This window comes from Helianthus annuus, chromosome 12 (genome assembly GCF_002127325.2).
Source record: "Helianthus annuus cultivar XRQ/B chromosome 12, HanXRQr2.0-SUNRISE, whole genome shotgun sequence".
NCBI classification, from domain to species: domain Eukaryota; kingdom Viridiplantae; phylum Streptophyta; class Magnoliopsida; order Asterales; family Asteraceae; genus Helianthus; species Helianthus annuus.
Window position 1 is genome coordinate 152,522,153 of NC_035444.2, and position 21,530 is coordinate 152,543,682.

General features: G+C 41.6%; 1 protein-coding gene across 1 annotated transcript; it reads right to left on the minus strand.

Moving 5' to 3' along the window:
* Window positions 1-367: 367 nt before the first annotated feature.
* On the minus strand, window positions 368-1,326 carry LOC118485131. Its single transcript, XM_035981391.1, has 3 exons — window positions 796-1,326; window positions 521-707; window positions 368-429 (listed from the first exon to the last, which is right to left on the minus strand). Exons 1-3 carry the CDS (start codon window positions 1,324-1,326, stop codon window positions 368-370), a joined length of 780 nt encoding a protein of 259 aa, XP_035837284.1.
* Window positions 1,327-21,530: the final 20,204 nt, after the last annotated feature.

Genomic DNA, 21,530 nt, shown 5'->3' on the forward strand with positions numbered 1-21,530 from the left:
TTTTGTTTTGCCGGATAAGCGACTTCCTGTACAAGCTCGCTATTGGTGACCCATCCGAAAAATCGTCGTCCATGCCATCCCCTACGAAATCGTTTGCACAACGATAAATGGATTACAAAATATTTAACTAAATAACACAAACAATAACAGTTACTAACCAGCGTTCTCTCCTTCGTTGATGTGAAACCTTTCATCATTTCTCAAATCCCCCAAGACCGAATTGATCTTGTGTGACGCTAAATCTACCGCGTCATCGTGATCCTCCCTTTCACTTACTTTCTTCTCAAACATACGTTCAAACGTTGCCTTCAACGCTTGTACTTCTTCGTCTTCATGGCTCTCCACCAATAGCGATTCTAACATACCCTCAATTTTGACTTTGTTCTTCTTTGTCACGTATATTAACTGTCGTACTATCGTCAACCTCTCCTGTTGAAAATAGTTTTTCAACATTTTCATACTATGAACATATACTAATTGCAAAAAACACATGTTAGAGCATATAACTTTACCTCTTTACTTGCCCACTGTTCCACGTTATAGTTTCTGGGACGTGTTAATCCTTTAAACCGTCCTGTTCCAAACCTACCAGCAAGGATTTCAAGCCTTTCTCTCTCTCTCAATCTTTTCAAGTTCCAAAAAGCTAAAGGACACACCGCACTGTCTACCTCCATCCCCGTGCACTCAATGCTATCAACGTACAACAACTACAAGAAACAACGATCCGTTCAGCCCGGAAATAATCAACTATTCTAACACATGTTAATTATCTAAAATAATTAAAAGAACACTTACCATCAGAATCGTTAGAGGACCGACGAAGAAACTTTGTGGGTCAAGCCGATTCCAGGTATCCTTGCAAGTTCTCAGCTTTTCTACAACAAGGTCACACCAGTCTATTGTTGCAAAGTCCATTTCTTCATCCAGATACTCTAAGATTTCTTCCCATAAACAACTTTGTTTATGACAATCAACCAGCACTGCCACAAAACACATTACAAAATCCATCCTGAAATCAAAACTGTCTTCGCCATCGGACTCATCTATCATTTTCACCATCTTTGTTGGAGGCACCATTGCCCCTGGGTATCTCGCCCTCCAATCCGCAATGGCATCAGTCAGCATCGGCAGCTTACCAATCGAACTAAACTTTTGTCCACCAGTCGGAATCCCTAATAACTTATGTATCACTTTCCTGTTCACCTTGATATCACCGGCAGGCGTACATATCACCATCTTATCGGGATTAAAATTGTCCACAACAAAATAACCTAACTTAGCCGGCAAACCATCAACGCTGAAAGTTAGCAAACGTCCAAAACCCATTTCCCTGACTGCGTCACGTTGTTGTTCTGTCAATGCCCGTACACACTTATAAAACTGCAATGGTGCAGATCTTGTCCTTATGCCTAGAAATTCATCCTTTTTTGCTCGCTTACGGGCTTTCTGAACCTTTTTCGGTTTGTTACCAACTACCTTTTGTTTCCCTGCTTTACCTTTCCCATTGTCATCCGAACCCTTTTTCTTTTTGGTCCTTAACGTCCCACCCTTCGATGTAGCCGTCACTTCTGCCCTACTTACTTGTTAGGGCTGGATTTTTATGATATATGATCCTTACATGTGATCCTAACCAATGATCCTTGTTTCTTTAGCAGATAGTGATCCTCAGCAGGACTTCAGGATCAGGATCATGGACCATTATAGGATCCTCATGCTAACAGTTACCTTCATTGAATTAAATGATATTTTGCAGGAACATCTAGCAGGATCCGCTCTTAGCATCACGATCAAAGGACACGTCTTTACAATTATAGCATGTGCTTAATCGGAGATGGACGTTGCAAAGGATATGGAAACTTGGCATGATTTAAGGGCGGCAATTTAGGCTAGATTTACTTTTATTTCTAAAGGGGTAATGAGCTGATTATTAGTCTTTTTACCTAAAATAGGTCACCTACACTTGTATATATAACACTCTTCCCCATTCGGAAGAACACACAACACAATTCTCACACGCTTAGACACTCGAAACTATAGTGATCCTTGTACTCAGCTCATTATCATCCGAAGTTGTAACCATTTTTCTTATATTGAAGTTTGGTGATCGGTAGTTGCCATCACCCGAGGTTTTTTATGCCGGAGATCATACATTGATCAAGGGCTTTTTCCTCGTATAAATCATTGTGTCTTGGCATATTTCATACTGAAGTGATCCTTTACTTTTTCAATAAACCAAGCATCATACCCCGTTTACATAGAGTTTGGTTGCATTATCCTTGTGTGATTTTTGACCAAAACAGTTTGGCGCCCACCGTGGGGCGATTGGTGCTTCATTCATAAGAAAACCTTTTGTTCGAAATCATTTAAAAGAGTTACATGGCTTCATCATTGAAGAATACGTCCACGGCGATGTCTGCAGTCACCTCGTCCCAGAACACTCTGCCTCCACCAACGGCAGGATCCCAGAAAAATGCTGAGAAGAGACCAAATCCTACCTTCTCTAAACCTCCATCTTCTTCTGCTATGAATTCTTCTGTTCCTAGTACTAGTGATGTGTTTGCTTTAATTTTGCAGATGAAGGATCGTATGCAGCGGCAGGATGAAACTAATGACAGGATCCTCAGGGAAATTGGAGACCTCAAAAGGCAAAAGATAGCGGCAGAGGATCATTCCCCACTGATGCCCAAATCCCTGAGCTTTGATACTCCAATGATCACTTCTCAGCCATCGGGAGTCCCAGACGTGCAAATTATGGGAGAATCAAGAGGATTGCACCTCGGATCGGCAACAATGACTCAGGCATCAGGCTCACACTTTCAGCCGGCAGGATCCTATCCCTAGCATATGGGATCCTTCATGAATTCAGGAGCCTATCCGGGAGCACAGCAGTTTCAAGGATCCTCCTTTGTTCCAGGATCATCCCAGGTTCAAGGATCCTTCTTTGTTCCAGGATCGTCCCAGGTTCAAGGATCCTCCTTCGTTCCAAGATCATCCCAGATGCCAGGATCCTTAAAAAGTTTGCAAACAGGAAGTCTAGATGTCCATCAAGGTGACTTCATTCCAATGCAGACCATTGCTTCCACTGGTCCCTCCGTTATCCCAGAATCCCAGCAATATGGGTTCACACCCAATGTTCCTAACTTGAACTCAATGGGAGGTAACACTTTAAATAATTATCTTACCACTAACCATGGATTCATGCAGGATACAGGTATCAATCATGCTATGGCCAGGGAGTTGCAGAAGCTAAAAGATATGATCTCAAGTGTTCCAGGGGTAGTCAAGCCTATCCCAGAGATTGCAGATGGAAGCCATAAGGTATCTCGCTTTGCACCACCAATTTGTGATGTAGAGGTACCCAAAAGGTTCCATATCCCTACTATGAAGCTGTATGATGGTACTACGGATCCTGAGGAGCACATAGCACAATACAGGGAGAGGATGGAGATCAATCCAATCCCGGAAAAGTTAAAGGAAGCATGCCTATGTAAAGGATTTGGATCCACTCTTACTGGATCAGCTCTTAAATGGCTGCTAAGTCTTCCCCCCTACTCTATCACTTCATTTGCTAATTTAGTTAATTTATTCAATAACCAATTCTCTTGTAGTAGAAAATTTGAAAGATTAACTAGTGATTTATATAGGATAACTCAAAGTCATAATGAATCATTAAGGGATTATATAACTAAATTCAGTAAAGAATCCTTGGACATTCCCAACTTGGATATGGCTACGGCTGTTGAAGCCTTCAAAATGGGACTGCTTAAGGATTCATTATTCTATGATGATCTTGTTATGACACCATGCAGGAATCTAGATGAAGTAAGAACTCGGGCACTCAGGTTCATCCGGCTTGAGGATAACAAGAGGATCCAGGAGAGACAAGTAGGATCCTCAAAACAGGAGAAGCAAGGATCCTCCTTCAAGAACAATAAATTCAAATCCTACCATAGAAATGACAACCAGAATGTGCATGCTATTGACCAAGAAGAGGATGATGAAGATTATCCTCCAATCTCCGAATATTGTTTTTCCGTTGATAATCATGAACTAATCCTTACAATGCAGAATCTAGGAGAAAAAGCTAGGTGGCCCAGGAAGAATGATAAACCATCCGGGACTAAAGACAAGTCAAAATGGTGTGCATACCATGAGGATTTCGGGTATCTAACTGAAGAATGCATAGCTTTAAGAAAAGAAATTGGATATCTGTTAAGCAAGGGGCATCTAAAAGAATTGTTGGGAAGAAAAAAGCAAAGGACTCAGGATCCTGAAAGGATCCCTGAAAAGGCTCCAGCCCCTCCGGCGAATGCACAAGTGATCAACTTTATTTCCGGAGGATCAGACATCTGTGGTACATCCTTCTCGGCGGCCAAAAGGCATGCAAAGGAAGCAAAAATGGATAATGGAGAGAGACCTATTCGAACATCAAGTGTCTCAGAAGGAAAGACGATAACGTTTGATGAGGATGATCGCATTAACATCCAGGATCCTCATCATGATAGTTTAGTTATTACTCTCTTTATCTCTAACCATTTTGTCCGCAGGATCCTTATCGACGGAGGAAGCTCAGTGAACATTATCCAGCTTGACGTTCTGAAGAAAATGGGTATCCCAGAATCAGACATCACACCAAGATCCTCCGTGCTTGTAGGATTCAGTGGAGAAACGAAGAAAACTCTGGGGGACATCAAACTCCCAATCTACGTGGAAGGGTTACATAATTATCAAAAATTTTGTGTTATTGACTGTTTATCTTGTTGCAATGTTATCCTTGGCAGGCCCTGGATACATGATATGAAAGCAGTCCCATCCACCTATCATCAATGTGTGAAACTCCCTAGCCCATGGGGGATAATCAAGATCGACAGTGATCAGCAGGAGGCTAAGGATTGTTATACCTCATCCATGAAGCCAACCTCGAAGCCAAGGGAGCAATAGCAATTACAGTATCCTCCGAGGAATGTCTTGGAGGCAAGGGAATAAGATGTGGACGAAATCCTCTTGGATCCTAGTGATCCTGAATCAAAAATCTATATCGGATCAGGGATCCTTGGCAAGATGAAAGAAGACATGATATCCTTCCTCAAAAGAAGAAAGTCTACCTTTGCATGGAAGCACGAAGATATGACAGGTATATCTAAGGATATCATAACTCATAAACTTGGCATTGACAGGTCTATCAAACCAATCCATCAAAAAAGGAGGAAGTTTGCACCAGAAAGGAATGCCATTATCCAAGAAGAAGTAGAGAGACTACTTCGAGCAGGTATGATCAGAGAGGTAAAATATCCAAAATGGTTAGCCAATGTGGTCGTTGTCCAAAAGAAAAACGGAAAGTGGAGGGTATGTGTCGATTTCACTGATCTGAATAAGGCATGTCCCAAGGATCCTTTCCCATTACCTCACATTGACTCCATGGTGGATGCAACAGCGGGTCATGAACTGTTGACCTTTATGGATGCATCATCTGGATTCCAACAAATTCAGATGGAACCATCTGACCAAGAGGATACAGCCTTTATGACCCCAACCGGTTTGTATTGTTATATTGCCATGCGTTTTGGATTAAGAAATGCAGGTGCAACATATCAAAGGCTGGTGAATATGATGTTCAAAGATTAAATTGGACAAACTATGGAAGTATACGTAGATGATATGGTAGTCAAATCAAAGAAAGCTGAGGATCACCTAAGGGATTTGGAAGAAGCATTTGATATCCTTGATAATTATAACATGAAGCTTAATCCTTCAAAATGCCACTTTGGTGTTAAGGCAGGTAAATTCCTAGGGTATATGGTAACTCAGAGGGGCATTGAAGCAAGTCCGGAGCAAATTAAAGCACTGGTGAATATCAAATCCCCTGCCAATGCTAAGGATGTGCAAAGGCTAACAGGCAGGATAGCAGCTTTAAACAGGTTCATATCAAAATCCTCAGAAAAATGTAAAGAATTTTACGATATCCTAAGGAAGAACAAGAAGTTTGAATGGACTGAGAAACATGAGAATGCTTTACAAGCCCTTAAAGAATATATGTCCTCAGCACCAGCATTAACAAAACCCGAAAAAGGAGATGTGTTATCCTTATATCTGGCGGTATCCTCAACCGCTGTAAGTGCTGTCCTTGTTAAGGATCACGAAGGTACACAATATCCTATCTACTATGTAAGTAAGAGTTTAATTGATGCCGAATCCAGGTACTCACACCTCGAAAAACTTATTCTTGCATTAATCATGGCATCAACTAAGTTAAGGCATTATTTTGAAACCCATACTATTGTTGTTAGAACTAATTTTCCAATTAAGAATGTCCTCAGGAAACCAGAGATGTCAGGAAGAATGGCTAAGTGGGCAGTAAAGCTTAGTGCCCATGATATAAGATATGAGCCAAGAACAGCGATTAAATCCCAAGCACTAGCTGACTTTGTGGCTGATTTCAGTAGTGATCTACAAAAAGAAGCAGAATTGGAAGTCCAGCAGCTGGATGAGACCAAGGATCCTTGGATACTACACACTGACGGATCCTCAAATGTCAAGGGCACAGGGCTCGGCATACTACTAAAATCGCCACAGGGGGACATAATACCCCACTCCATAGCCTGTGAGTTCCAAGCAACTAACAATGAGGCTGAATATGAAGCCTTAATTGCTGGCTTACAAATTGCTAAGGATATGGGGGTGAAGTATCTTAAAGTATATTGTTTTGGTCAAAAATCACACAAGGATAATGTAACCAAACTTTATGTAAACGGGGTATGATGCTTGGTTAATTATAAAAGTAAAGGATCACTTTTATGAGAAATATGCAAAGACACAATGATTTATACGAGGAAAAAGCCCTTGATCAATGTATGATCTCCGGCATAAAAAACCTCGGGTGATGGCAACTACCGATCACCAACTTCAATATAAGAAAAATATAGTTACAACTTCGGATGATAATGAGCTGAGTACAAGGATCACTATAGTTTCGAGTGTCTAAGCGTGTGAGAATTGTGTTGTGTGTTCTTCCGAATGAGGAAGAGTGTTATATATACAAGTGTAGGTGACCTATTTTAGGTAAAAAGACTAATAATCAGCTCATTACCCCTTTAGAAATAAAAGTAAATCTAGCCTAAATTATCGCCCTTAAATCATGCCAAGTTTCCATATCCTTCACAACGTCCATCTCCGATTAAGCACATGCCATAGTTGTGAAGACGTGTCCTTTAATTGTGATGCTAAGAGCGGATCCTGCTAGTCATTCCTGCAAAACAACATTAAATTCAACGAAAGCAACTGTTAGCATGAGGATCCTATGATGGTCCGTGATCCTGATCCTGGGAGTCTGCTGAGGATCACTATCTGCCAAAGAAACAAGGATCACTGGTTAGGATCACATGTGAGGATCATTTATTGTAAAAATCCAGCCCTAACAATTGCCCCCAAAATATAAGGAGTTTATTGTAAATTAACGAGTTGTATTTTGTTTTGATCTTATCTCCAACGGGCAACTCCGAATAACTAGCCGTTACAACCGGACTAGCCGTTGCGATCATTACGTCACTGAAGTGACATCCCTGCAAATCATGATTATAAATAGGAGATAGGGTTGGGATCGATCCTCATTTAAATTCAAGATATCTTCCCTTTATAATCTCCATCGAAGGTTGATCAGGTATTCCCTTCCCTTATCTTCTCTTTCTTCTTTCTATTACTCTGTTTTTCTGCTTTTACCCTGCCAAGAGTATGTTGCTTCGAAATTCTCCTCATAAGGATCACAAGAAGAGTAGTCCCCTAAAAAGCCAAGGGATCATCAAGGACTCTCCTACTGAGAGATGCTGTTATACCGATGCTCTCATTGATAGGATCCGTCACTGTTTTCTGGCGGATACCGTCTTTAAATCTTTTTCTCCTATCGCCCTAAGTGATTTTATCTCCGACACCTGGGTGGCTTTTCCTGCAACTCCGTTCTCCATAGGATATTCGTATCCTTTTCCAGCCTTCACCCAATCTTTCTTTTCCTTAACCGGCATCTCTTATATCCAAGCTATGCCGATGATCTGGAGGGTTCTGTATACCTTCGAGAGGATCATCGAGCAGAAAGGGATTGACCTAGGGATGGCGGAGTTGGCCGAGCTTTATGATCTTACCTCGTTTGGCTCTTATCGATATTTGTTGAAACGGAAAGCTGGGGAGGATCACCCTGTTTTTAAGGTTACAAAAAATGATACAAATTGGAAGCGACGCTTCTTCTTTGTCAGAAGGGATACCATCCCTTATGGGAAGGATCTGCCCAAGGAGTGGGCCACTCATGGTAGGATAGAGGATCCTCGAAGGATCACTATCAGACTTGTCTCTTATGATGAGGATCACTAATGTCCTTTTTATCTTTTGTGCAGCTATATCCATTGCTCATCTTAAGTTAACCCCTGCCGCAAGAGAAAGAGTTTTAGCCTTTAAAAAGCTTGATCCTGAGGTTAGAAGTTTCCAAGTCACCGTCCAAGATTCACAAGAAGTATCCTCCGCATCTGCCACTATGTCAAGTAAGTATCCTTGTAAAAAGTAAGTTATATGTGAGATTGTTTGATCAATAAGGGAACTTATCTTGTTTTTTGATTGTGTAGGCGCTGGAAAGTCTGCCAAATCTGCCAAGTCTGCCTCCAAGTTTGGGATAGATGATCTCGCCAACGTCAAGTCTTCGAGGAGGAAGACTTCTGCTGCCAGTCCCTCCGCTTCAGCCCCTAAAGCACCCATTAGGGGTAAGGGAAAGAAGAGGAAGACTTCTGAAGATCTCAATGGTTTTCCTCTGCTTCGCCAACAGTTTCTCGACTATGTTAATGAGGTAAGGATCACTGCCCCTGTTGGTTATCCTTCTTGAATATCCTGCTTGCATATCCTGCTTTTTTGTGGATCACCTGATCCTGAATCTACCTTATTTCTCTTTTGCAGAAACTTGCTGAGATTGAGACCTATCTTGGACATGTCGAGGATCAGGAAAGCCAAATCGCTGACCTCCAACAAATGGGCGTGTTGAAGGATCTCAAGATTGCAGATCTTGAGAAGGAACTCCGGGCTACAAAGGATGAGGCTGCTCAAAGGCTGATTGACATGGATGGCGAGAAACAGGAGATTACCCAGGATGCCAAGGTTTTTGCAGCAATTGCTATGTACAAGATACAACTACAGATGGCTGCGGAGGCTCAGGATCCTGCCTTTGACAAAAGCACATGGGATGTTGAGGGTTGGAAGGCAAGACTGGCGGAACTGGAGGACGAGGATGAAGCTGAGGATATCCCAATGCTGGAGGGTGGTGATGCTGACAAGGATCAGGGCGGAGAAGCTGGTGGTGATGGAGCAGCAAAGGTGTAAGCTGCATGATTGGGCGATGATGGATATTTGTGACTAGGCCGGAGCCCAATTTTTTAAGCTTGGTAGTGGTTTGTGGTTGTGGTATTTGAAACAATTGATGGTCTGTAATCTTTGAACAATAGTTTTTAGGGTTAAGGATCCTGGATCCTTTGGACAATAGGTAGGATCGCAAAAGGTGGAGGGATCCTCTGTTTGGGGGATGAAGCCTATGCGATCCTGCCGCCTTTAATTTCCTGCACCTGCTAAGACCGCATAGACAATGGACACCCTTTGCCAACCCATGTAGACGGGCCACGTTTTGCTGGTAGAAATGTGGGTTGGCAATTTTGACAACTTTTGAAGGGTCAATCCTTTCGTTAATAAATAAAATCTTAAACTTTTGTCGCTTATCTTGTGTTATTATCCTTTTTAATTTCAATTGTTTTGACACATGTTTGTTTGAGTAAGAAAAGTTGAGCAAATTATGTTTAAGAAATTTAGGATATGATCCTGGATCAAATATCCTATAATCGAAAATTTTCAAGGTAGTTTATTTTAAGGATCATAGGTTCAGTTGTCAAAGGGCAAGGGTTGTTTAGTATAATCAAAATAGTCAAGGATCATACCTGAGGATCCAAGTTAGGATCCTAACCTTTGATCAAGATAACCATAAGTGAAATTTTAACGGATAACAAGGATTAAGGATCCTTATTCGTTTAGCTTTGAGAACCTGAAAAATGGAACATAACTTGGGACTAAGCCAATGTAAAAGATAAATTAGTAGCTGGGGACATGCCCAAAGGATAACGGAGGACGATCCCAAAGGATCACTGGGGACAAGCCCAAAGGATAACTGGGGACAAGCCCAAAGGATAACTGGGGACAAGCCCAAAGGATCGTATGTAAACTGGAGTATGGCCCTTACTGGCGACTATCCAAACTTAGTGACATGAAAATGTCAAAACCTTAGCTAACGTGAAAACGTTAGAAACCTTATGAACGGATGTATGGTACGTCTACCATTATACGTAGGATCCTGGGTATAGCCAGTACGATGAGGTTGTCAGCCCCGGAAGTGGGTACTGGTCCCAAAGACGTGAACTATATCAGGATCATCGTGCGCTGCTGGCGGAAACTGGGGATAATCCCAAGGATAACTGGGGACAAGCCCAAGGATCTGCGTTGCTTTTGAAGATTCTTGACGACATGCCGTAGATACCTGAACTATCATAACTCAAATGGTTCGTGAGAAGAGGATGAAGGATACAGGATCCTTATCCTTTGGTAAAAAGTAAGGAAATACAATAGTTTCTAGGATAAGCATATTACCAGAGTAAGGATCACTGATATCACCGGGATCCTTTAAGGATACTTCAATGTAAGGATCACGTGCATGGAGGATCATGTTCACATGAAATATTTCTTCAAGTGAACAGCATTCCAGGCTCTTGGTAACAAATTTCCTTCCATGGTTAGCAACCTGTATGCCCCCTTTCCTGCTTCGGCTTCAATTAAGTAAGGGCCTTCCCACTTTGGTGCTAACTTTCCGTCAGCAGGATTAATAGTGTTTTGGAATGTTTTTCTCAACACCATATCTCCGACTTGGAACTTCCTTATCCTAACATTTTTGTTGTAAGCACCAGCCATTCTTTGTTGGTAGCTTGCCATCCTTATCCTAGCCAGATCCCTGATTTCCTCAATAGTATCCAAATCCTGAGCCAGGATTGCAGCATTTTCTTCAGGATCACGAGCACTTGTTCTAGCAGTTGGGATCACCATCTCTGTTGGGATCACTGCTTCTGCCCCAAATACTAAAGAAAAAGGTGTTTGACCAGTGGCATTCTTGGGAGTTGTTCTATCAGCCCATAGCACATAAGGTAACTCCTCTGCCCATTTTCCCTTCTTGGATCCTAGCTTCTTCTTCAGATTGTTGATGATGATCTTGTTGGATGATTCTGCTTGGCCATTGGCCTGTGGATGAACTGGTGTTGATGTTATCATCTTGATTCCCCAACTGTCACAAAAGTTAGTAGTTCTGCTTCCAATGAATTGGGAACCATTATCACATACAATTTCAGAGGGAATGCCAAATCTAGTTATAATGTTTCTTTTGATAAAGGATATAACTTCTTTTTCTCTGACTTGAGCAAAGGCTTCAGCTTCTATCCACTTAGAGAAGTAGTCAGTCATGGCAAGCATAAATACTTTTCCACCAGGTGCTTTAGGGAGCTTGCCAACTATATCCATCCCCCATCTCATGAATGGCCAAGAGGATGGTATAGGGTGTAGCAGTTCAGCTGGTTGATGAAGGATATTGCTGTGTCTTTGACAAGGATCACATTTCCTAGCATATTCTACAGTCATCCCTTTTCATGGTTGGCCAGTAGTATCCTGTTCTAAGGATCCTTGAGAACAATGCCCTGCCCCCAGTGTGGTTTCCACAATCTCCTTCATGGAAGTCTCTCAATACTTCTTCAATTTCAGGATCCTCGATACATCTTAAATATGGTCCTGCAAGAGATCGTTTATACAATACATTATTTAAGATTGTGAATTGAGATACCTTAATCCTGAAAGCTTTAGGATTTTCTCCCATCGGAATCTCCCCGTATTGCAAGTATCTCATGATTGGTGAGATCCATGATCCTGAATAAGATTAAGCTTCTTCACTAGGGATTACTGCAGTATCCTCTTCTATTTCCATGGCCACCTGATTTTCAATAGCAGGAGCCAGGATGTGGATGATAGGGATACTTATGTCTTCTGGAATTTTTAAGGATGATCCTAAGTTGGCCAATGCATCAGCTTCCGTGTTATCCTCCCTTGGTACCTGTGTTAAGCTGAAAGAAACAAAAGAGAGTGCCAATTCTTTGACTATCTCTAAATATTTGGTTAGTTTTTCACCTTTAACAGCATAGGATCCATTAAAGTGATTGGTGATCAATAATGAGTCTACATATGCTTTAAGATATTTTACCCCCATATCCTTAGCAATTTGCAAGCCAGCAATTAAGGCTTCATATTCAGCCTCATTGTTAGTTGCTTGGAACTCACAGGCTATGGAGTGGGGTATTATGTCCCCCTGTGGCGATTTTAGTAGTATCCCGAGCCCTGTGCCCTTGACATTTGAGGATCCATCAGTGTGTAGTATCCAAGGATCCTTGGTCTCATCCAGCTGTTGGACCTCCAATTCTGCTTCTTTTTGTAGATCACTACTGAAATCAGCCACAAAGTCAGCTAGTGCTTGGGATTTAATGGCTGTTCTTGGCTCATATCTTATATCATGGGCACTAAGCTTTACTGCCCACTTAGCCATTCTTCCTGACATCTCTGGTTTCCTGAGGACATTCTTAATTGGAAAGTTAGTTCTAACAGCAATAGTATGGGTTTCAAAATAATGCCTTAGCTTAGTTGATGCCATGATTAATGCAAGAATAAGTTTTTCGAGGTGTGAGTACCTGGATTCGGCATCAAGTAAACTCTTACTTTCATAGTAGATAGGATATTGTGTACCTTCGTGATCCTTAACAAGGACAGCACTTACAGCGGTTGAGGATACCGCCAAATATAAGGATAACACATCTCCTTTATCGGGCTTTGATAATGCTGGTGCTGAGGACATATATTCTTTAAGGGCTTGTAAAGCATTCTCATGTTTCTCAGTCCATTCAAACTTCTTGTTCTTCCTTAGGATATCGTAAAATTCTTTACATTTTTCTGAGGATTTTGATATGAACCTGTTCAGAGCTGCTATCCTGCCTGTTAGCCTTTGCACATCCTTAGCATTGGCAGGGGACTTGATGTTTACTAGTGCTTTAATTTGCTCCGGACTTGCCTCAATGCCCCTCTGAGTTACCATATATCCTAGGAATTTACCTGCCTTAACACCAAAGTGGCACTTTGAAGGATTAAGCTTCATGTTATAATTATCAAGGATATCAAATGCTTCCTCCAAATCCCTTAGGTGATCCTCAGCTTTCTTTGATTTGACTACCATATCATCTATGTATACTTCCATAGTTTGTCCAATTTGATCTTTGAACATCATATTCACCAGCCTTTGATATGTTGCACCTGCATTTCTTAATCCAAAAGGCATGGCAATATAACAATACAAACCTGTTGGGGTCATAAAGGCTGTATCCTCTTGGTCAGATGGTTCCATCTGAATTTGTTGGAATCCAGATGATGCATCCATAAAGGTTAACAGTTCATGCCCCGCTGTTGCATCCACCATGGAGTCAATGTGGGGTAATGGGAAAGGATCCTTGGGACATGCCTTATTTAAATCAGTGAAATCGACACATACCCTCCACTTTCCGTTTTTCTTTTGGACAACGACCACATTGGCTAACCATTTTGGATACTTTACCTCTCTGATCATACCTGCTCGAAGTAGTCTCTCTACTTCTTCTTGGATAATGGCATTCCTTTCCGGTGCAAACTTCCTCCTTTTTTGATGGATTGGTTTGATAGACCTGTCAATGCCAAGTTTGTGAGTAATAATATCCTTAGATATACCTGTCATATCTTCATGTTTCCAAGCAAAGGTAGATTTTCTTCTTTTGAGGAAGGATATTAAGTCTTCTTTCATCTTGCCAAGGATCCCTGATCCGATATAGATTTTTGATTCAGGATCACTAGGATCCAAGAGGATTTCGTCCACATCTTGTTCTCTTGCCTCCAAGACATTCCTCGGAGGATACTGTAATTGCTATTGCTCCCTTGGCTTCGAGGTTGGCTTCATGGATGAGGTATAACAATCCTTAGCCTCCTGCTGATCACTGTCGATCTTGATTATTCCCCATGGGCTAGGGAGCTTCACACATTGATGGTAGGTGGATGGGACTGCTTTCATATCATGTATCCAGGGCCTGCCAAGGATAACATTGCAACAAGATAAACAGTCAATAACGCAAAATTTTTGATAATTATGTAATCCTTCCACGTAGATTGGGAGTTTGATGTCCCCCAGAGTTTTCTTCGTTTCTCCACTGAATCCTACAAGCACGGAGGATCTTGGTGTGATGTCTGATTCTGGGATACCCATTTTCTTCAGAACATCAAGCTGGATAATGTTCACTGAGCTTCCTCCATCGATAAGGATCCTGCGGACAAAATGGTTAGAGATGAAGAGAGTAATAACTAAACTATCATGATGAGGATCCTGAATGTTAATGCGATCATCCTCATCAAACGTTATCATCTTCCCCTCTGAGACACTTGATGTTCTAATAGGTCTTTCTCCATTATCCATTTTTGACTCCTTTGCATGCCTTTTGGCCGCCGAGAAGGATGTACCACAGATGTCTGATCCTCCGGAAATAAAGTTGATCACTTGTGCATTTGTCGGAGGTGCTGGAGCCTTTTCAGGGATCCTTTCAGGATCCTGAGTCCTTTACTTTTTTCTTCCCAACAGTTCTTTTAGGTGCCCCTTGCTTAACAGATATCCAATCTCTTTTCTTAAAGCTATGCATTCTTCGGTTAGATGCCCGAAATCCTCATGGTATGCACACCATTTTGACTTGTCTTTAGTCCCGGATGGTTTATCATTCTTCCTGGGCCACCTAGCTTTTTCACCTAGATTCTGCATTGCAAGGATTAGTTCCTGATTATCAACGGAAAAACAATATTCTGAGATTGGAGGATAATCTTCATCATCCTCTTCTTGGTCAACAGCATGCACATTCTGGTTCTCATTTCTATGGTAGGATTTGAATTTGTTGTTCTTGAAGGAGGATCCTTGCTTCTCCTGTTTTGAGGATCCTACTTGTCTCTCCTGGATCCTCTTGTCATCCTCTAGCCGGATGAACCTGAGTGCCCGAGTTGTTACTTCATCTAGGTTCCTGCATGGTGTCATAACAAGATCATCATAGAATAATGAATCCTTAAGCAGTCCCATTTTGAAGGCTTCGACAGCCGTAGCCATATCCAAGTTGGGAATGTCCAAGGATTCTTTACTAAATTTAGTTATGTAATCCCTTAATGATTCATTATGACTTTGAGTTACTCTATATAAATCACTGGTTAATCTTTCAAATTTTCTACTACAAGAGAATTGGTTATTGAATAAATTAACTAAATTAGCAAATGAAGTAATAGAGTAAGGGGGAAGACTTAGCAGCCACTTAAGAGCTGATCCAGTAAGAGTGGATCCAAATCCTTTACATAGGCATGCTTCCTTCAGCTTTTCTGGGATAGGATTGATCTCCATCCTCTCCCTGTATTGTGCTATGTGCTCCTCTGGATCCGTTGTACCATCATACAGCTTCATAGTAGGGATATGGAACCTTTTGGGTACCTCTGCATCACAAATTGGTGGTGCAAAGCGAGATACCTTGTGGCTTCTGTTAGGGCTGGATTTTTATCATAGGTGATCCTTACACGTGATCCTAACCAGTGATCCTTGTTTCTTTGGCAGACAGTGATCCTCAGCAGGACTTCAGGATCAGGATCATGGACCATCAAAGGATCCTCATGCTAACGGTCACCTTCACTTAATGCAATGTTATTTTGCAGGAATATCTAGCAGGATACGCTCTTAGCATCATGATCAAGGGACGCGTCTTCACAATTATGGCAGGAGCATAATCAGAGATAGACGTTGCACAGGATATGGAAACATGGCTTGATTTATGGGCGGCAATTTAGGCTAGATTGTCTTTTATTTCTAAAGGGGTAATGAGCTGATAATTAGTCCTTTTACCTAAAATAGGTCACCTACACTTGTATAAATACCACTCTCCATCATTTGGAAGGACACACGACATACAACGCAACTCTCACACACTTAGACACTCGAAACAATAGTGATCCTTGTATTCAGCTCATTATCATCTGAAGTTGTAACCATTTTGTTCTTATATTGAAGTTTGGTGATCGGTAGTTGCCATCACCCGAGGTTTTTTATGCCGGAGATCATATATTGATCAAGGGCTTTTTCCTCGTATAAATCATTGTGTCTTTGCATATTTCTCATAAAAGTGATCCTTTACTTTTATAATTAACCAAGCATCATACCCCGTTTACATAAAGTTTGGTTACATTATCCTTGTGTGATTTTTGACCAAAACAGTTTGGCGCCCACCGTGGGGCAATTGGTGCTTCATTCGTAAGAAAATCTTTTGTTCGAAATCATTTCGAAGAGTTACATGGCTTCATCATTGAAAAACATGTCCACGACAATGTCTGCAGTCACCTCGTCCCAGAGCATTCTGCCTCCACCACCGGCAGGATCCCAGAAGAATGCTGAGAAGAGACAAACTCCTACTACTTCTAAATCTCCATCTCCTTCTGCTATGAATTCTTATATTCCCAGTACTAGTGATGTATTTACTTTGATTTTGCAGATGAAGGATCGTATGCAGCGGCAGGATGAAACTAATGAAAGGATCCTCAGGGAAATTGGAGATCTCAAAAGACAGAAGAAAACGGCAGAGGATCATTCTCCACTGATGCCCAAATCCATGAGCTTTGATACTCCAATGATTACTTCTCAGCCATCAGGAATTCCAGACGTGCAAATCATGGGAGAATCAAGAGGATTGCACCACGGATCGACAGCAATGACTCAGGCATTAGGCTCACACTTCCAGCCGGCAGGATCCTACCCCCAGCATTTAGGATCCTTCATGAATCCGGGAGCCTATCCGGGGGCACAGCAGTTTCAAGGATCCTACTTTGTTCCAGGATCATCCCAGGTTCAAGGATCCTCCTTCGTTCCAGGATCATCCCAGACACCAGGATCCTTCCAGATACCAGGATCCCTAAAAAGTTTGCAAACAGGAAGTCTAGATGTCCATCAAGGGGACTTCATTCCAATGCAGACCATTGCTTCCACTGGTCCCTCCGTTGTTCCAGAATCCCAGCAATATGGGTTCCCAAACTTGAACCCAATGGGAGGTAACACTTTAAATAATTATCCTACCACTAACCATGGATTCATGCAGGATACAGGTACCAATCATGCTATGGCCAGGGAGTTGCAGAAGCTAAAAGATATGATCTCAAGTGTTCCAGGGGTAGTCAAGCCTATCCCAGAGATTGCAGATGGAAGCCACAAGGTATCTCGCTTTGCACCACCAATTTGTGATGCAGAGGTACCCAAAAGGTTCCATATCCCTACCATGAAGCTGTATGATGGCACAACGGATCCAGAGGAGCATATAGCACAATACAGGGAGAGGATGGAGATCAATCCTATCCCAGAAAAGTTGAAGGAAGCATGCCTATGTAAAGGATTTGGATCCACTCTTACTGGATCAGCTCTTAAGTGGCTGCTAAGTCTTCCCCCCTACTCTATTACTTCATTTGCTAATTTAGTTAATTTATTCAATAACCAATTCTCTTATAGCAGAAAATTTGAAAAATTAACTAGTGATTTGTACAGGATAACTCAAAATCATAATGAATCATTAAGGGATTATATAACTATATTTAGTAAAGAATCCTTGGACATTCCCAACTTGGATATGGCCACGGCTGTTGAAGCCTTCAAAATGGGACTGCTTAAGGATTCATTATTCTATGATGATCTTGTTATGACACCATGCAGGAATCTAGATGAAGTAAGAACTCGAGCACTCAGGTTCATCCGGCTAGAGGATGACAAGAGGATCCAGGAGAGACAAGTAGGATCCTCAAAACAAGATAAGCAAGGATCCTCCTTCAAGAACAACAAATTCAAATCCTACCATAGAAATGAGAACAAGAATGTGCATGCTGTTGACCAAGAAGAGGTTGATGAAGAATATCCTCCAATCTCAGAATATTGTTTTTCCGTTGATAATCATGAACTGATCCTTGCAATGCAGAATCTAGGTGAAAAGGCTAGATGGCCCAGGAAGAACGATAAACCATCCGGGACTAAAGACAAGTCGAAATGGTGTGCATACCATGAGGATTTCGGGCATCTAACTGAAGAATGCATAGCTTTAAGAAAAGAGATTGGATATCTGTTAAGCAAGGGGCACCTAAAAGAATTGTTGGGAAGAAAAAAGCAAAGGACTCAGGATCCTGAAAGGATCCCTGAAAAGGCTCCAGCACCTCCGGCAAATGCACAAGTGATCAACTTTATTTCCGGAGGATCAGACATCTGTGGTACATCCTTCTCGGCGGCCAAAAGACATGCAAAGGAGTCAAAAATGGATAATGGAGAAAGGCCTATTAGAACATCAAGTGTCTCAGAAGGGAAGATGATAACGTTTGATGAGGATGATCGCATTAACATTCAGGATCCTCATCATGATAGTTTAGTTATCACTCTCTTTATCTCTAACCATTTTGTCCGCAGGATCCTTATTGATGGAGGAAGCTCAGTGAACATTATCCAGCTTGATGTTCTGAAGAAAATGGGAATCCCAGAATCAGACATCACACCAAGATCCTCCGTGCTTGTAGGATTCAGTGGGGAAACGAAGAAAACTCTGGGGGACATCAAACTCCCAATCTACGTGGAAGGATTACATAATTACCAGAAATTTTGCGTTATTGACTGTTTGTCTTGTTGCAATGTTATCCTTGGCAGGCCTTGGATACATGATATGAAAGCAGTCCCATCCACCTACCATCAATGTGTGAAGCTCCCTAGCCCATGGGGAATAATCAAGATCGACAGTGATCAGCAGGAGGCTAAGGATTGTTATACCTCATCCATGAAGCCAACCTCGAAGCCAAGGGAGCAATAGCAATTACAGTATCCTCCGAGGAATGTCTTGGAGGCAAGGGAACAAGATGTGGACGAAATCCTCTTGGATCCTAGTGATCCTGAATCAAAAATCTATATCGGATCAGGGATCCTTGGCAAGATGAAAGAAGACTTATTATCCTTCCTCAAAAGAAGAAAATCTACCTTTGCTTGGAAACATGAAGATATGACAGGTATATCTAAGGATATTATTACTCACAAACTTGGCATTGACAGGTCTATCAAACCAATCCATCAAAAAAGGAGGAAGTTTGCACCAGAAAGGAATGCCATTATCCAAGAAGAAGTAGAGAGACTACTTGGAGCAGGTATGATCAGAGAGGTAAAATATCCAAAATGGTTAGCCAATGTGGTCGTTGTCCAAAAGAAAAATGGAAAGTGGAGGGTATGTGTCGATTTCACTGATTTGAATAAGGCATGTCCCAAGGATCCTTTCCCATTACCCCACATTGACTCCATGGTGGATGCAACAGCGGGGCATGAACTGTTGACCTTTATGGATGCATCATCTGGATTCCAACAAATTCAGATGGAACCATCTGACCAAGAGGATACAGCCTTTATGACCCCAACCGGTTTATATTGTTATATTGCCATGCCTTTTGGACTAAGAAATGCAGGTGCAACATATCAAAGGCTGGTAAATATGATGTTCAAAGATCAAATTGGAAAAACTATGGAGGTGTACATAGATGATATGGTGGTCAAGTCAAAGAAAGCTGAGGATCACCTAAGGGACTTGGAAGAAGCATTCGATATCCTTGATAGTTACAACATGAAACTTAATCCTTCAAAATGCCATTTTGGTGTTAAGGCAGGAAAGTTCCTAGGATACATGGTAACTCAGAGGGGCATTGAAGCAAGCCCGGAACAAATCAAAGCATTAGTAAATATCAAATCTCCTGCCAATGCTAAGGATGTGCAAAGGCTAACAGGCAGGATAGCAGCTCTGAACAGGTTCATATCAAAATCCTCAGAAAAATGTAAAGAATTTTACGATATCCTAAGGAAGAACAAGAAGTTTGAATGGACTGAGAAGCATGAGAATGCTTTACAAGCCCTTAAAGAATATATGTCCTCAGCACCAGCATTATCAAAACCCGAAAAAGGAGATGTGTTATCCTTATATTTGGCGGTATCCTCAACCGCTGTAAGTGCTGTCCTTGTGAAGGATCACGAAGGTACACAATATCCTATCTACTATGTAAGTAAGAGTTTACTTGATGCCGAATCCAGGTACTCACACCTCGAAAAACTTATTCTTGCATTAATCATGGCATCAACTAAGTTAAGGCATTATTTTGAAACCCATACTATTGTTGTTAGAACTAACTTTCCAATTAAGAATGTCCTCAGGAAACCAGAGATGTCAGGAAGAATGGCTAAGTGGGCAGTAAAGCTTAGTGCCCATGATATAAGATATGAGCCAAGAACAGCCATTAAATCCCAAGCACTAGCTGACTTTGTGGCTGATTTCAGTAGTGATCTACAAAGAGAAGCAGAATTGGAGGTCCAACAGCTGGATGAGACCAAGGATCCTTGGATACTACACACTGATGGATCCTCAAATGTCAAAGGCACAGGGCTCGGGATACTACTAAAATCGCCACAGGGGGACATAATACCCCACTCCATAGCCTGTGAGTTCCAAGCAACTAACAATGAGGCTGAATATGAAGCCTTAATTGCTGGCTTACAAATTGCTAAGGATATGGGGGTAAAATATCTTAAAGTATATGTAGACTCATTATTGATCACCAATCACTTTAATGGATCCTATGCTGTTAAAGGTGAAAAACTAACCAAATATTTAGAGATAGTCAAAGAATTGGCACTCTCTTTTGTTTCTTTCAGCTTAACACAGGTACCAAGGGAGGATAACACGGAAGCTGATGCATTGGCCAACTTAGGATCATCCTTAAAAATTCCAGAAGACATAAGTATCCCTATCATCCATATCCTGGCTCCTGCTATTGAAAGTCAAGTGGCCATGGAAATAGAAGAGGATACTGCAGTAATCCCTAGTGAAGAAGCTTAATCTTATGCAGGATCATGGGTCTCACCAATCATGAAATACTTGCAAAACGGAGAGATTCCAATGGGAGAAAATCCTAGAGCTTTCAGGATCAAGATATCTCAATTTACAATCTTAAATAATGTGCTATATAAACGATCCCTTGCAGGACCATATTTAAGATGTATTGAGGATCCTGAAATTGAAGAAGTGTTGAGAGACTTCCATGAAGGAGATTGTGGAAACCACACTGGGGGCAGGGCATTATTCTCAAGGATCCTTAGAACAGGATACTACTGGCCAACCATGAAAAGGGATGCTGTAGAATATGCTAGGAAATGTGATCCTTGTCAAAGACACAGCAATATCCTTCATCAACCAGCTGAATTGCTACACCCCATACCATCCTCTTGGCCATTCATGAGATGGGGAATGGATATAGTTGGCAAGCTCCCTAAAGCACCTGGTGGAAAAGTATTT